Source organism: Nesoenas mayeri, assembly GCF_963082525.1.
Source record: "Nesoenas mayeri genome assembly, chromosome: 8".
Taxonomy (NCBI): Eukaryota; Metazoa; Chordata; class Aves; order Columbiformes; family Columbidae; genus Nesoenas; species Nesoenas mayeri.
Window position 1 is genome coordinate 29,837,652 of NC_137554.1, and position 17,290 is coordinate 29,854,941.

Here is a 17,290-nt window from a genome sequence, read left to right on the forward strand (position 1 = left end):
ATGCTTTAACTTGGGCTTCTGTTGCGGTAAAACAGCTGTAGCATGAGACATGCAGGACTGCGGGCTGTAGCCAGAGCATTAATATATCAAATTAATCTGACACCTAAGTTGGGTATTGAAGAACCTTAAAAAAAGAAGCGGGGGGAGGGGGCAAAATGTACTCTGATAACAGCAGACTTGTAAAAGATCACTTAATTAACATCTGGCTCCCCACCCTGCACCTTTGGTTTTGAATAGTGGCAGCTTCTCGGCTGTAACATTTATCTGATATGTAGCAGTGAGCACCACTCATACTCTCAAGTCTATAAGCACTGAAAAAACCTGAGAGCAATGTAAATTACTTATTTTTTGAATGGGTCAATAATCTAAATATTGAACAGTTGAGAATTACGCATTTCTAAATGATCGAAATAAGAAAAATGGTCATTGATTCTCCAGCAATTCAGTTTTCCAGAGGGGAGACACAGAACCTTTGTATGCAGCTCCTGGGGCTTTCTAGTCATTACATCCATTGAATATAAAACTGTTGCATTGCAGGTAGATTTTTCCATTGCTGTCCTTGCCTTGGTATCCCACTGGTCTCTTTTTTAGTAAGTTTTTCACCTGATTTCCTAACATTTTGTAACCACATCATCTGTTCGTTTGCTGCATCCCTATCCCTGCAATAAAACTGCATTTGAAAACCAAGATTGAAAAGGCGCCGGACTCTCACCTTGTACATCACAAACCCATCCTTCCCTTTTGTCCCTGCTCTTCCAGCTGGAATACTGTGAATTTTGAGCTGTGAGAAATGCCATCCTTTGCGTGTTATACTTACTGAAGAGTTGGTGAGATCTTTCAGAAGTTTGGAGAAGTCTGAATTCTTGGTTAGTTGTCACTAAACGGCTCAAAGGTGAAAACAGCAGCATCCTAAGGGAAGTAAGCAGTTCTTGAATGTTCTGGAAAAGTGCTATTTAAAAACTCAGGGTTGTGGTCAGAGACCTCTCAGCAGCAGTGGCAGAGCTCAGCTGCCCTTTTGTCCTTCTGAGATCGCTTAAAAAATTATATATATATATATATATATATATATATACACACACATATATATATGTATGTATATCAAATACTGCCTGCCAGCAAACATTTGAATTCAGAAGCTGGAGTAGCAGTATCCTGCCGTGCTCAGCTTCTGCAGTGACATTGAACTAGATGAGAAATTCTTCAGAGTGTTTAATTCGTTATGGTATTGTATGTATACATGTTCTTTCCCATTAGCTCATATATATTTCAGTTAAGCCTGAAAACATAAAGCAGCGAGCTGTTGCTGCCCAAGGGTTGGGCATGAGGATTTTAACTGTGGAAATGTCATTTCCAAGTTGAAATAGTCCTGAATTAGTTTTCTGGTCAGGGTGGGAACTGTAAAAGAGTTGCCGAATAACAAACACCCCTGTGTATCCCTGGATAGCAGTGGAGGATGGTCTATGGTCTTCCAGGGATGCTCTTAAAGAGTTTGGGAAGTGTTTGATTCCCCTCGATGCCCATTCTGTTTTCCTTTTGGAACTAATTCATTCTCTGAGCTTTCCCAAGCACCTCGCCTTGGACCTGCTGGCCTGTCCAGGATGATGCTGATTTCGGACTATCTCAGCTTATCAAACTCCACCAGGCGAGGCTGCTGCCAGGGTACCTGGGAGTTGTATTTTTCTCATTTCACTTCATTTTTTGGGCCCTCTGCTTCCTTGGCAGATGGCATTTTTATCATGTTTTCGGAAAGTCCATATGGCCTACAAGAGAGAGTATCTCTTTAATTGTAAAACATGACCACCTGTTCTGATTTTAATGAATGCAGTGAGCATTTGTCTTCATATATCTGCTTAAAAATAGCTGCTTCAATTGAATTAAAAAAAAAAAACAACCTCAATTGGGCACCAACACTTTGGCTGCTGAAATCAATTAATAATTAAGTGGCTAATTTTAGAACCCACTGGCCTTACCCATTCCCTCAGACTTGTGATCAGAGCAGACAGTGATTGATTGCCCTGCCGACGCCGGGAGGCACACGCGGTGCTGGGACCAGATGCCGGCAGGCTTCGAGCTGTTTATTCTGATTTTTAGAGGGTGAATGCAGCTTCGTGTCTCTACTCTGCAAATGGACTTGTCTTTCCTGCTGTAGCTCTTTCCTCCCCTCATTGCTCCAGCTGCTCACACACAGCAGTCCTCAGGTACACCTTTCCGGCTGCCCGCTGAAGGATAAAATCTGGTGCTCAAAAGGTACCCTAATGATGGGCCAGCTGGAGAGGAGGTTGAAACTGTGAGCAAAAATAGGCTTGAAAGGCTTATCCACTAACTGGCTCCTAATAGAAAGCCCTGCTAGAATCATTCTGCTCATTAAAATAACAATTGCCAGTTAACTGTTTCGTAGTTCCTGCAGCAGGTACACCAGCCAGATGAGAAAATGTGGATTTTTGGGGCTCAAACCTTCAGGCCAGACATGAGGAAGAAATTTGTTACAGTGAGGGTGGTGAGAGCCTGTCCCAGATTGCCCAGAGAGGTGGTGGATGAACCATCCCTGGAGACATCCCAGGCCAGGCTGGACGGGGCTCTGAGCAACCTGAGCTGGTGAAGATGTCCCTGCTCATGGCAGGGGATTGGGCTTTGAAGGTCCTTTCCAACCCAAACTATTCTGTGATTCAGAGGTGGAAGGGACCAGGATGCCCAAATCTTGTTGAAGGAATATGAACACTTAATTCAAAGTTTCTTTGAAACTTAACCCGTTTATTGAATAACCTTTTTACAACATCATCTTGTCTAAGGCCAATTAAAATACCCAAATTGCAGGAACATGCTGGGATTTCTGACAATAGTGTCAGCTGTTCAGAGGGTTAATATGAGAGTGTTTGAAAGAGTGCTTGGGGATACCACACTCCCCAGCATTTTTGTGTTGGCAGTAATGGCTGTAATAGTAATTTGACAGTTCACTACCTGGTGTAAGTGATGGAGGTAACTTAGTGTGGCTGCACACAGAAAACTCTTACTGGAAAAGTCTCTGATCCCATCTTGTGCAGAGAGGAAGATGCTGGCAGCAGTTAGGGGAGGAAGGCAGCTTGCCTCCTTGCCTTGTTTCACTGAAGGTGTTTCTGACGTAGCCCCTTGTCCTGCCACAGCCACTAATTACCTCGTTAGTACGGGTGGGAAGCCACCCTTGCCAGTCTGACGGTGGTTGCTGTATCTTGATCGATGTAAATCCAGTTATCTCTCAAACCACACGGGATTTTTGATGACAGCTGGGTGTTGTTTGCATGGCTGAGAGCCCGGCTTTGAAACACTGTGCAAATACAGAAATAACTGTAGCTATTGGCATTTAAATTCATTTCTATGTAATAATCTTTGTGATGAACTTCCGTTGGTGGTGTTTCAGTGGGAGGAGGGTCAGAGCAGTTTTCGGCTGACATCTGGGTATCGCGAATTACTCGGTGAGAAAGGCATCCAGCCCAGTTTCCTTGTGTGTGTATAGCCTTCTCTCTTTCACTTCCAGAATAGCAGGGGATAATTAAACAAAGCTCAACATTAAAGGCTGAAAGTCAGGAAGGGAAAAGCTTATTAACCTCGTTGAGCTGGAAAAAACACTGAGGGTGTTTGGGGCTTGGGTCCATGGGGTTTTCTATTCTTATTTTTTGCTTTTCTTGGGAATTGACATTTAGTTGTGCAGATAATGAAATGTCTTGCTAATTCTGTTGCCGTCCCTTTTATGTGGTCATGGCACTGTGACGCATCTGTGAATGAAATCTTAAGAAGAACTGGATTTTATTCTGTTCTTCCATGATCCCATTTAAGTAGCAAATAGACTGAGCTTTTAGCCTGGGCTTCTCCAGCAGTTTTCCAAGAGGGGACAGATTGAGGAAGGAGAAGGAGGCGCAGGGAACTAGAAATGGCAACTAGAGTGTGTGGGCAGGAGAGACAAGAGCCCTTTTAGCTGCTGCAGGTGGGTTTTGCAGGAGGACATGTGGATGTGTACACACACATGGATGCACCTTTTTCCCTCGCAGACTATTTGAAATGCTACTCTGTTTCTTCCATACTGAATTTTTGGGCCGTTTTAAGAAACCTGCTTAAACACACCTTTGCTGTAGTGCAGACTGTTTCTCCTGTATGAGGTTCTCAGTGAGATGTGGAAGCTGCAGGCAGCGCTTTTATTGTGAGCTGACTATTAGATGTCCCATGGTTAAATTTTCCCCCTTTTCTTTCTCACCTCCAGATCACTGTGTTCACTACTACGATCTTCGCAACACTAAGCAGCCGATCATGGTGTTCAAAGGGCATCGCAAGGCGGTCTCCTACGCAAAATTTGTGAGCGGGGAAGAAATTGTCTCTGCGTAAGTATTGCCTTTTATGTAGGCTAAAAACTTTGCAGCCCTTGCTTTCTGGTGTTCCTCAGGGCCATGGTGCAAGTTCACCTGCGTGGGCGGGTGTGCGCGCTAGCTGCTGTGCTTTTGGAAAGCAGATCATTGCTTTTTCTTCCGAGACAAAAATAGAAATTAATTCCCGGTGTCACTTGGCTCTCACTCTGTCTTGTGAAGCTAAAATGCTTAAGAGGAGGAATATGAAGACAACTGGATGCGGCTCCTGACCACAAGCCCCAAGTATGGGAGGCTGTGGGTGAACTCCCATTTTTACAGAGTGCTGAGGATGCTCCTTGCCAGAGCTCTGCAGTAGAGAAAGCTGCTGGCAGAGCCCTGAGAATAATAATCTGAAGTAAAACACAGCTGATGAGTGACAGAAGTGATCAAATGGTACTACTATGTCTGAAGAAGAGGTTTAGCCACAACCTGAAAGCTACTCAGGACTGACTGGGCAGTTTGTTGTTAATTTATTAATCTGCTCTGTGAAGGCCCTATTTAGGAGTATACTTGGGTTAGAAAGCAGACAAGACGAAGTTGCATTTTGTGGCCTTAACAGCATGCAGCTTTTCAGCCAGGTTAGGCCATAAATCTGCTATGGAGACACCAAAGAATGATCTTATGTAGCTTCAGTTAAGTGCCCAGATGTGTCTGTCCCAAAGCCAGATGTGGATGCCTCAGTTTCAGGGAGGTTTTCAATCATGTGGGAATGAGCATCTGTCAGATGACACGGTGAAAGGTTTTATGACTGGCTGCGAGCCTCTGTGATAAACCAGAGCTTGAGCCCATCTTCCACCATGGGGAAAGCACAAGCAGCCTTGGGGGGCTGCAGGAGAAGCTTTGATCTCACTGCGTTCCTGTAGAACACCCCGGGGCAGCAGGAGTGGATTACAGGGGTACGTCTAGTCCCAGAAGTTACCTCTGTTGCCTTGTACCGAGCCAGTGATTATCCATCTTCGTTTTGTGAGCCTGGAGTCAAAAAAGAGCAATTTTAGGTGCGTTCAGGCTGCTAGTGAGTTACTCCAAGCTGAAGATTCCCTGGTGGCTTCTGGTTTGGTTGATATTTAATCAGCTCTTCTCTTATTTCCATTAACGTTATAACTCTATAAGGGTGCAAATTCATACCTAGAACACAGAGCAAATTAAATTTAATGCTTTGAACCAAATCTTGGGTAAGAAGAAGGTGTTTAATAGAAGCAGGAGGAGGCTGGGAATGTTTTACAGCCATGATCAAGTACAGCAGCATCCATGGGATGTTTCAGGACAAGGTGGCCCTGTCTTGCTTGAGCCAACCATCTGAGAAACCTTATCCCACAGTCCTGGGAGGAATATCGATAGAGCTGTCAGACTTGGACAGGCAACAACAGGGTGTAGAGGACTAACTGGAGGGCTCACGTATCTTTTTCTGCATGAACAGAAATAAATGTCAGAGAGAACAGGTTATTTTTAAGTCTTTCTTTTGCAAATTGAGGAGAGGAGACAGCAGTAGTGACTCCCAAAAATCAAGCACTGATTTCTTTTAAGAAAAAATTGTATGTATATTCAGATTCTCTAGATTTCTAGCTAAAGCTGTTTTATAGATTGCATTGATTTACTTTGCCTTATAGAGTTAGGTTTTGACCTCAAGGGTGTTCAGAACTGTGTGGTATTTAGCACAACACATTGATTGCAGTGCTGATTTACAGCGAGACAGATTTAACAGAGCAGCGCATCCATGATATTTTTTTTGAGAGAATATGAAACCATAAGAAGATGGTAACACCAGCAGCATCAATGGCCTTTTCCTCTCCTTGCAGTCCAGTGGTGGATCACTTTATTTCTTTATAGAATGGTTATCCTAAGCAATGCAAACAGGGCTAAAGCTTGATGGAGATTTGTTAACAGTAAAAGCATTCCATTAGTAATAGACTTTGTGTTTTTATTGTAATGAAGACATCTAGAGTGTACGATATGAAAATATAGAGGTTAAGTGCCTATATATGAGGTCTTCTTGATGGGTTAGCTAATAGCAAAAGCTGCCACAGGAATCTGACAGCTTGTAGACCAGGGATTAGGCTTTCACTGCTTTATTTTTTGCTGCCTTCAGAAAAGTTTAGGTTCCAGGCAACTCTGAAGCTTTTAAAAGCAGTATTTTTAACAACACGGCTGCCCTAACAGCACAGAAGGCACCTCCCTGCACTCGTGGGCCAAAAAAGCAGTTGCATATACCTTTTTGCCCTTTCTATGAGCTACTTTTGCCATTTCTGTGCTGGTACTGTGATGGTGAGGACAAGAGAAGGGAGGGTGACCAGCAGCATAGGGCAGGGTTGGATGTGGAACAACCATCAGGCAGAAAAGCTGAATACTCTGTTTTAGGGCAAGACCTGGGATGAGGAAGGCACTCCTGCTTAAGTCACAGTTCTACTGATAAAAGTTCATACTTTCATTCTGATCTGACCTCATACTGTTATTACAAATGACTAACAAATCTTGCTGCAGCTCCCTTATCGCTCCTTTGTCATTCCAGCTGTCACTGAGGGCTGAGATAAGGGGTTTGCAGTATAGCATGAGGCGCATCTCTTCTCTTTTATGCTATATTTTTAGGTAAATGTGACATTGGTGCAGGGCTAATGTCTTTGGTAATATTTGATGGATATTGGGTGTTTTGTTTTGTTTGTTCCTTTCAATTCTAAATATTCAGAAAGCAGTAAGGTTGGGTGTTGTGACCTACACAAGGGGAGTGTCGCTTCCATTCAGGAGGCTGACAGGTCCTGCTCCCAATTTAATTCAAATTTAAGGTCAGAACAGCACTACCCCTTTCCTCAAGGGTGGTTTCATGGTGCTCTGGTCCCACCACATCAGTGTTTGTTTCCCAGTTGTGGAATGTATCACCAAAAGTCAGTCAGTGGCAAAATATCGAAGCCTGACGATCACTAGAGTAATGTCTGGGCTTGTATCCCCTCAGGTTTGGGGGAAGAAATTAATCTATATCTCTTGGAAACCTGGGATTTTCAGCTGAGCTCTGCCAGGCAGAGGAGAGTACCCCCACCTCCTTTCTTTTGCCAAAGGGAAAATGTTTGCTCACAGTAGATAGAAAAACATTTTGAAGGCAGGTATGTTTGCATGAGGGGAGGAACAATGGAAAACATCACTTTTTATTTAATCCCAACTGAGTTTTTAATCCCAGCAGAATTTGTATATTTTTAATAGCAATATTTAGCTTTACTTCCAAGGTGAAAAAAGTGGAAGTTTGAGATCTGTATCCATACGATCTCAATTACACATGAAAAAACCACATCAATGTAATGCTGATAGCAGCTCCCATAGGTTTTTAATATGCTGCTGCTTGACGTTGGGCAGGAAAATGTGCTTTCAGGGCAGCTGGAGAGGGAGGAGACAGCTTCCTACCCAAGTCCTGTAAAGGCATGAATGAGAGTTGCAGCCGGCACAGAGGACGGAATAGATTTTGTCTGTGATGTAGAGGTTTAAGAAAAAACCAAAATCAGTGTGTCCTGGATCGAGGAGGACAGTGATGGCCCAAAGGCCGTACTGTGGAGTACTCTGCAATTGACAGGAGAAAGGAAGAGTAATACTTCAGGGAAGTTTTTTATTCAAACACGTAATGCGTTTTGACAAGCTTCTGAAATAACGTGATACCTTTCCGAGCTCAGGCTGAGTTGCAAATGATGGAAAGCGGGATAAATCTCCTGGAGCACACTAAGGTTTCCTAGGTTCATGTTGCCAATAGGGTTTTAAGGAGCAGGGCTGTGAGCGAGGAGTTCCTGCTGTATGGCAGCAGCATAATTTGTGATATTGTTTTCAGGTCAACAGACAGTCAGCTGAAGCTGTGGAACGTAGGGAAGCCTCACTGCTTGCGCTCATTCAAGGGTCACATCAACGAGAAGAATTTCGTAGGGCTCGCATCCAACGGAGACTACATTGCCTGCGGTGAGTAGAGCCGCCCTTCTGACAAACGTTAACGGGGCTCCTGGGACCTGGTGCCTCTTTGGTTGCAAAGCGCACCAGCAAATGTGCCATGTGGCTGCAGGAGCTTTTTAATAATATTCTGAACTTCCATTCTCCTCTCCCTTTCCAGGGAATGGAGTAATGACCACTCTGACATAAGGGGGGTTGGTAGTTGGTTTCTTCCCATTTCAGATGAATTCTTCATATATGATAATTTAGACTTTCTGTCACGAAAAGTCAACTGCTAACGTAGTCACTGTAGATATGACTTAATGTCTTTCAAGTTTACCAACTGACATGTCCTCCTGCATCTTTCTAAGAAAGGGCAGTATCCTGGACCACACGAGTGGTCCTGTACTTGTCTTCCTTGTGAACAGTTCCCTAGAAGACTGAATTGTCCTTGGCTGCTCAAGGAGGTTGTGGAGTCTCCTTCTCTGGAGACATTCAAAACCTGCCTGGTCACAACCCTGTGTAACCTCATCTGGGTGTTCCTGTTCTGGCAGGGGGATTGGACTGAATGAGGTTTCGAGGTCTCTTCCAATCCCTGACATTGTGACTGTCCTGAAGCAATTAGTCTTTTGGCTGTTCCCACCCTTTCACTGCTTAAGCCAGACTGTTGAACCTCTGTAAATCCACAGGTCGTAGTGGGAAAGCCGTGACAGACTGATTGCTGTGGGATGAGCAGGACGGCTGCACCAGCACTGAAGCGGGGAGGGACACCTGAGCTTGTGTGTTCTCTCGTCTCTGTGCAGCTTGCCAAGCAGAAATTGGGATGGATTTCTAAATAAAGCCTACGCACTGTCTAGTCTCTCTTACTTAAACCTCCACAGACCAAGCTGTCATACTTGATTACGGCAAGCAAAACTGTGACGGTGCTACCTGCCACTGAGCTGCAACACCAAGCAGGCTGGGTGTAGCGGTGTTTTATGTGGTAGTGTAGATGCTCTGCTCAAAATGCTCTGCCCAAAGGAAGTTAAGGGGGACAGCTGGGATCCTGCATGTTTTGCAAGTGCACTGCAAACTGCAGTTGTCTTGTAATAAAGCCCGGTTCTGTTATTAAATGTTGTGAAAGTGCTGTGGAGCACTCCCAGTTGCCAGGGCACCAGGAGCATGATGGTAACTACAAGGAGGAAATGTCTGGTGTTGTCTTAACCAATAAAAAGAAGCCTTATTTCTGTTCCTGCTACCAGAACCTAATCTTCTGTATTTTTTTTTTATTTCTAGGAAGCGAAAATAATTCCCTTTACCTATACTATAAGGGCCTCTCAAAGACACTGCTGACATTCAAGTTTGATACAGTCAAAAGCGTCCTGGACAAGGACCGTAAAGAAGATGACACAAACGAGTTTGTGAGTGCTGTGTGCTGGAGGGCACTACCAGATGGGGTAAGCTTTCTGCTCAGGCACCCAGCTGGGTGCAGAAGGAATCTCTCCTGCTTTCTTGTGAAATAGCACTGCTGAGAGTTTGACTGTGACTTGGTATTTTCCCATTTATGGGTATTGCAGATCGGTGTGAGAACGTGAGGATCTGCAAGTAACTGAGATTCTGGGGAGGAGGGACTGCTGTGCTTTTAAATCTTCTACCTAGGTGTTTGAGTTTCTCTACTTGGCATCTGAAATCCCCAAAGCAGCATCATATTTCTGGCACTTTGTGTTGTGTTTTTCTTTTTATGGGCAAATTAGTGGGATTTTTGTTGCTTTAATGAAGGCACCTGCAGATACTCCCGTGGAGCCTTATCTCGATGTTACTGTGTCTACATGGACTTGCTCATTGAAATACAACCCCTGTGTTTAGATGAGCAGATATGCAAAGGAGGCGAGCGCAGGCTGCAGTCACCTCAGTGACTGTCCCGGTGACACTTAATTCATATACGTAGCGTGTGTGCTAATGCTGCAGGCAGACCTGACGCAGCTTTTGTGAGAGTGGCCTTTCAGCACAGGGCTGCTCTGCAGAACAAAATGCTGCTTTTGAAATTGAGTGCTCTTGAAAACCTTCCATTAAAAAAAACCAAACTTGAACGAGTTACTCTCTTTTATGTGCAAGGGTTTGCAGATCAGATACTTAATGGGCTTGTTGGGAAGGGGAGGGAGAGAAGCTCATCCTGAATACGGTCTTCCAAGTAACTAAAGTGCAATATTGCCTAATTGGTGTCCTGAGATGTTGCCTTCACAAAGACATAGCATTTTGGAAGGGTAACATCTACCAATCTGTTTCTGTATGAAGAAACTGCCCCCACAACTGTGATTCAGTTGTCACTGGCATAAACTTACTTTAGATAGATGCTTCTGAATCGATATCAAAATAAAAGCTAAGAGTCTGAAACTACACTTTTGATTTAAAAGTAAAAAGTGGGCTGTTGTGGTTTGAATGGTGGGTATGAGACTTGGTGATGTAGAGTCACCAGCTTCTCGCTGGCTACGGATTTAGGAGGATTTGGTATTGGCAGATGTCACACCTCAGGTGAAAAGTAGCTGTTGGAAGTTGCGTGATTCGTTTTTCTGCTGGATAAAAAAATGTGTTGTGGGAACCTGTGCGTCCAGAAATGCCCTTCTCTGAACTCCCTTTGCTGCAGTGCTTCTGTGTTGGGTTGTGCTGCCCACTGACCCGCTGGGCAGCTTTCCACAGGCAACAGGCTAATGGTGATGTCCTACTCTTGGTGTTATTTCTGTTGCTGTCTGCTCCTCGTCAGTCTTTTCTCTGATTAATATGCTTTACATCTGACAGAACTTCCGCTTAAGTGACTGAGACGCTTTTGAGCAGTCACCAAGGGCTGTCAAACCGTTCTTCATAACCAGTATGAAAAATATCACGCAAAAAAATGTAATAGTTAAATCGGGCCCATCAAGATCACACCAAATAACGTTCAGGCTTCACTCCATTAAACAACGTTCAAAATCTGTCGCTGTTCTGATAACTTTTTTTTTTTTCAATCTTCAATCATTCCTCTGCTTTTCCCTGGGCTTCTTCTAAATTAGCCCATTTCTCCCCTGCCTTTTATTTGCAAAGAAAGGAGCAAAAGGCTGCCTGCGATCTGAGTGTTTTTGCTGCCGCGCTTTCCCTCTCGGTGGTGGATGCCATCCTGCTTCGTGTACTGAGCAAGCAGCCTTGCTCGCTTTTGCCAAGAGCCCTGAATGTTCCTTCTCCGGTCCCTGCGAGACACAAAGTGCTCTTCACCTTCTCTCTTCCCTCTTGTTCCAGCGCAGCACTCCTCTCTGACCTAATTGAGACTTAGGAAATTAAATTACTGCACAGCCAAAGGTCACTTATGTCCGCAAAGTCTTGCTCAAGTGGTGAAACTCTTTTGTTCTCCATTTTGATAGCATTTGTTAAATTTGCTTTAAATTTTTTCAAATGAGCTTTATATGTATAGGCTTCCCCAAAAAACGGCATGTTTTTTAGCGATGAACTAGAGCGGGCCTTTGCCTTGCAGTGCTGTCAGCATCTGTGGGAACCAGGGAACCCACAGCCTATTTCTGGCTCCATTGCAGACTTTGATCCTGGGTGAGTCACTCTGCCTTAATTTCCTAATTACAAGAGCCACCTCGCCTGCCTCTTGCTGCTGATGGGTGCGTGGATGCAGCTCCAGCCCCGCAAAGCCCGGCGTGGGCTGGGAAACCAGCTTGTGCTGCTGTGGGTGTGCGGTTCTCCCGCCTCGCTGAGCTGGTTCAAAGCTTGTCGCTGGAAAGAGCTTTGGTTTGCTACCTGGGGTATTTCTGAGGCGGAACATGTGGGCACTACATGCCCGAGGCTCCCCGGTGGAGCAGAGTCTCTTCAGTTTCCCTGCAGAGTTCCTCTCAAGGATTGTTCTTTAATTAACCTTTCGAGATGAGATAAGTAAGTTTCAGATCTGTCAGTTATCTTGGGAAGCATGAGTACATGTACCTCCTTCACTTCATGCACTTCAGTGCAAAATCTCAGATCCTAATTAAAACTTAAATAAAACTTTCAGATAAAATGTCATTGATTCTTTCTTAAATCTATTTTTGTGTAATTCAAGCTTTTACTTCCTCCTGAGCCAAAGTCAAGCTGTGCCAGCAGCCCTTGCCAAAACCTATTTTTTTCCCCTCTGTGTTGTTTTTTCTTCACTTAGGAAGGTGCAGGGACCTTTTTGCTAGAGCTGTCACCTTTCCAACTGCAGAAGTCTGGCCGCTACCTTCTTTCCACCTCTGTCAAAGCCGTAACGAGACAGAAATTGCTCTGTGCATGTGGTTATTAGGATTTGCATCAAGCTTTTCAATTCTTAGGTGATGTTTAGAAATAAGCACTGGCTCGTAGGCTAATAGTTTTGTTAGACTGAAGGAAAAAAACTCTCAGTGGGTACATGAGGAATAAACCTTTGCTTCCTTTGGTGCGGTGTTTTGGACAAAGGTAAACAGGCGCTTTGATATTTTTTAAAAAGCGCTTATGGCTTGTGGGGAAAACCGTTCTCACTTCTCATTTTACTCTAAAAATTGGTCAATATTTAAAAGTAGAGAAAGCCTCAGAACACTTTTGGCCTAAGCAACCTGATAAATGTGAGTTTACCAGAGATGCGTTTTGGAACCTCCCCTGAACAAAATCAAGTGTTTTATAATACACCTGTGCCGTCCTTTGTTTCTGGCACCTCAGCAGGAGTTAGCCAGCTTGATTTGAAGTGTAAATCTTGTCCTGAGATTAGAAAATACATTCTTCTATTTCATTAATGTGTAAGCAGACAGTGCTCTTGCCTATAGGGATGCTCTTGCATAGGGGAAGGAAATTATAGTAGTGGTAGTAGCTCACTGCAGCTAGATGAGTAGAGATGTTTTATCTGTCTTGGGAGGGTCTGTCCAGCTTTGTGTAGCTACATGTATAGTATTAATAGCTGGAAGGGATTGGTTTGTACTTTTTTTTCTTCCCTTATGCATCCCGTGTGATATTTTCCCCTTCCATAAAGCAGGAACTTTTTGTCTGGACTTGCTTTGCCATATTGCAGAGTTCAAGATGTTCCTCCTACAGCTGTGTTAAATAATTGCATCTCAAGCAGGCCCCTTTCCCAGTCATGGTTAGTGTCTCTCAGAAAGAAGCTGTCAAAAGACAAACCAAGGCTGAACCTGCTCCCAGGATGGCAAAAAGGTATTACTGCTGAACACAGAAGCAATTTGATTATGTAGATTAAGCATGGCTCGATCTATCATAATCACTGCAAAGAAGCCATTTAATTTTGTACCTGTTTGCATGAGTATTCATTACTGCCGATAAGCAGGTTAGCCGGGGAAAGGTTTCTCAAGCAGAAATGTCAAGGCTTTGATATCAGTAAGGAGATGCAGATAAGAGCAGGAGAATGCCCCACAAATTAGCTTAGGTAAAGCTTTATGTACGTCTTTTTTTTTTTCTCCTTTTAGAGGGGTAAAGGAGGGAAATCCCTTGAACAGCACTGCAGGCTGTAACCAAGTCATCTCGCTGTAGTGAGCGGGTGGGTGGTGGTACCTGTTGGGTGGATGCTGAGGTGGGAGAGCACAAACCCATGTGTGTGTTTACCCACCTCATTGTCACTCTTCAAAAGTCATTTTAATTTAGGGGAGTCTCAAAACAACCATGTAGCCACAAGTGAGAGAAGCAAGCTCTGGGACTCCAGGCTTCAAGGTGCCTTTAGGTGCTGTCATGTGGTGGAAGTATCTTCATAATTAGTCTTGCATCTTTGAACTTCTCCTTGTTAATCTAAGAGGATGGAAATACTCCCTCGACGTGGTACATCTCTTCAGAAAATAAGCGTCTCTTCCATTTATTTTTCCTTTCCTCTGAACATCCAGCCTTGTTTCGAACGATGTCTGGCTTGAATTCTTTAAATAGAAACCTCTAATTGAACTGTAATAAGCTGGTCACTTAATAGGGCTGTAATCTTGTTCACTGATGAAAAGTAGCCATCCTTTGTTTCCTAGTAGCCTAATAAATGGTACACGACGTACAGAGGAGCTAGTCGGGGACTCTGATAATTTACAATCCCAAATTGGCTCCCTTCACTGGAATTAATTTAGCCAATACAAATTATTTCGGGAAGTGATTCATTGCCATTTTAAAGCGCTAATTAATTTGGATGACTTATGAACATTAAAAATGAAACCTTCTTTGTCATACCCAAATAACCAAATGCTTATTCAGTGTCATTCTTAAGTAACTTGTATCGACTGTAACTAACTACATCTCTTGTAACTTGAAATATGAATTCCAATGGGATTTTGGGGAGGAAAACAAGTGTAAGACTTGATATTTTTTTTGTTCCACTTTACTGCTGAAATTTTAAAGGCTCAAAATTGGTGAGAATCTTGACTTGCAGATTGAACTCAGTGTTGTGTTATTTCTGCAGCATCCTCAGCTAGTTGTTCAGATGTCGGTTAAGCCAGACCTAGGCAGTAATCTGAAGCTGATGAGATAAACGCCTGCCCAGAGCGATCAGACCTGAGCTGTCCCTCTCCTGCCGCTGACACCAGCTGCCGGCACAGGTAGCAGCAGCGTGAGCAGCTCTGACCCCGCAGGGTTTTCGGGGGGGCACCTGCTGTTTTCTGACTCATCCTTCCTTTCTTAGACCAGGGCTGGCCTGTAGCAATCATGGGCAGCACCTCCCAAACCAGTATTTTTGCAGATTTACCTCCAGTGCAGTCCCACGCTGCTGCTTCATCCTGGAAATGCCATGGTCTTCATCTTCTCTCTCGTGACTGAAATGCATGGCAGGTTTTGGGAGGCTGGGAATGATCAGCTTTATAAGCAAAGCAAGGAGATCTGACTTTGATTGGGTTTATTCTGCTGGTTTTTCTCCCCCTCTTGAAAATCCTCAAAGACTTTCCTCCCTCCTATGGAAGTCTAAGCCCCGTAGCATGTGTGCTGTGAAGCTCATGGCTCTCGGTGTGATGCCTTCCCACTCCCCGATGTGCCCTCTGCTCTCTGGTCATGATTTAGATAAAAACACTTTCTTGACTTTCATTATTTTGATGCTTTGCACTTTCCTTAGCTAGTAAATACATTTTCTCTTCCATCCTACCTTTGTAATGTCTGTCGCTCCTTTACTCATTTTAAAATCTCAAATCTTTGTTAAAAACAAGTGGAACCCAGAATGTCAAAGATGCATCAGGCATCATTCATTCCCCCCCCCCCAAAAAAAAAAAATTTAGCATATTACTTATGTATATTGACACACACTGTATATATTGTTTTATATGCTGCTTGAAAACTACTTTCATATGCAGAATAATTTCTACCTTGCAGATAAAAGATGTCACAGGTTCACTGTATATGCTTCTTTGTTCTGAACATGGTTCTATACTTTCATATCCATATCTCTTCAAATGCTCATTTTGGGCTATTTTTTTTCTGTGGCTAAGGAGAATTAATTAAAAAAATACTCAGGTGGCTAACAATATTTTACTCCTCGTCACAACCCTTGGATTCCAACTGCAGGGAAATTTCTGGGAAAAAAAAAATCGTACTCAATTATTAACAGTTTGTGCATTATATTGAAATTTCACTGCATGTTGACACTTCAGTCTGTGTGAAAGACCATCTTGATAATGTGATTATGCAAATGACAGGCTTGAGGAGAAAGTGTTTAATTTTGAGTCTTCTCTACAAGAAGAAAAATATTGGTAAATGTCCTTTCCTTATTGTGTTCTCCCCGCTTGCAGGACACCCTCTGAGCTCCATCCTGACGTGGGCAGGAGTGAAGGGAGTCAGGTGCTGTTGCACTTCTCCATCTAGTGTGGGGTTTTTGAGGGGAAAATGGTGTATTGCGCCATGTTTTGTGCTGTTTCAGGGCTGGAGGTGTATGTTAACTCTTCCTTTCCTAGAGGCAAACAGAGGGATGAGTCTGTCGCTTTCGTTCAGCTGGGGAGGTTCAGGTCCCCTATGGTACTGCAGCGCTCTGATATCATTCAAGCTTCTATTTTAAGAACAGCTTCTCCAAGAAATGTAGGTGGCTCGGGTTTTTCTTCTATGTTGGTTTTAAGTTTACATTTGCAAACTCAGTTTCTCCTTCTGCAGGGTGAGGTGTGTTTTGTTTTGTTTTCCTGCATAACCACAGAAAATTGCCGGGGGGTTGGTGTTTTTTTGAAGTGAAGGCAGATCAAAGTCGCACGTGTTTCATGAATGAAGGCAGCATTTACTCTTTCAGACTTCTATGGCTGATATTTGCTTACCAGTGTATCTCTTCTAATGCCAAGAGAAGTAAGCAGCGTGCTGTAGGTGGGACTGAAGTCCTCCTTATTGCAGTCATCTCTTTCCTAGAGCAAGTGGTTGACATAACTCTGAGTACTGTTGACATTACAGTTCCAGTAGCTGATCCCGATGGCGCAGCTGTACAGATAATGGATTGCAGTTCATTGCCGGTGCAAGCAGAGGTCCGAGCAGGCTCTCGTTGTTTCCCAGGCTTTAAAAAATGAGAGCATCCCAATGCAATCACAAATTGTATTGCTATGATACACGCTGTGAACTGGGGACGCAAAGAAGTCTCCGTGCGGCTGTCATTAAACTCGTAAGTGGATATTGTTCTCCTGTTGGGACTCTGCTGCTTTAGTAGCCATCAATTCTTTATTTAAGTATGAGTTTTTTAACAGGTGAACCCAAGTCAGGAATTCACCTGGAACCTGGACTTCATTCCTGACTCTCCCCAGCTCCCTGCTGAACCGTAACCTTACCAGGTACAAGCTGAAGCACAGCAGTATATATCATGTGGCCCTTCACATAAGCTTTTTCCAAAACTTAATAGAAACTTATTTGTATTAGAGTGGTATTCAGAGTCACCCTTATCTTATACATTGATGTGGGGAGAGAAAAAGAGCAGATTTGTATTCAGAGCCATTTGCTCTTAGAATTAAATAATTGTACAACTGTGGTTTTTCCTTTTCCCACCCAGCCTCTGCAGTGCTGCTGTTGAGCCCCTTGGTCTGAACTCTGATATGTATCCTGCTGGGTTCTAGAGACGCTGATTAAATAATTGATTAGGCTGTCGTAAGATTTGGGTT

General features: G+C 43.6%; 1 protein-coding gene across 3 annotated transcripts in view; it reads left to right on the top strand.

Moving 5' to 3' along the window:
* COP1 (COP1 E3 ubiquitin ligase) overlaps positions 1-17,290 on the top strand; it is a 125,454-nt gene that overhangs the window by 83,771 nt on the left and 24,393 nt on the right. For all 3 annotated transcript variants that reach the window (XM_080348360.1, XM_080348361.1, XM_080348362.1), the window contains 3 exons: positions 4,232-4,349; positions 8,176-8,300; positions 9,543-9,703. In XM_080348360.1, coding sequence (XP_080204486.1) covers positions 4,232-4,349; positions 8,176-8,300; positions 9,543-9,703 — 404 coding nt within the window. The remainder of the gene's footprint in view (positions 1-4,231; positions 4,350-8,175; positions 8,301-9,542; positions 9,704-17,290) is intronic.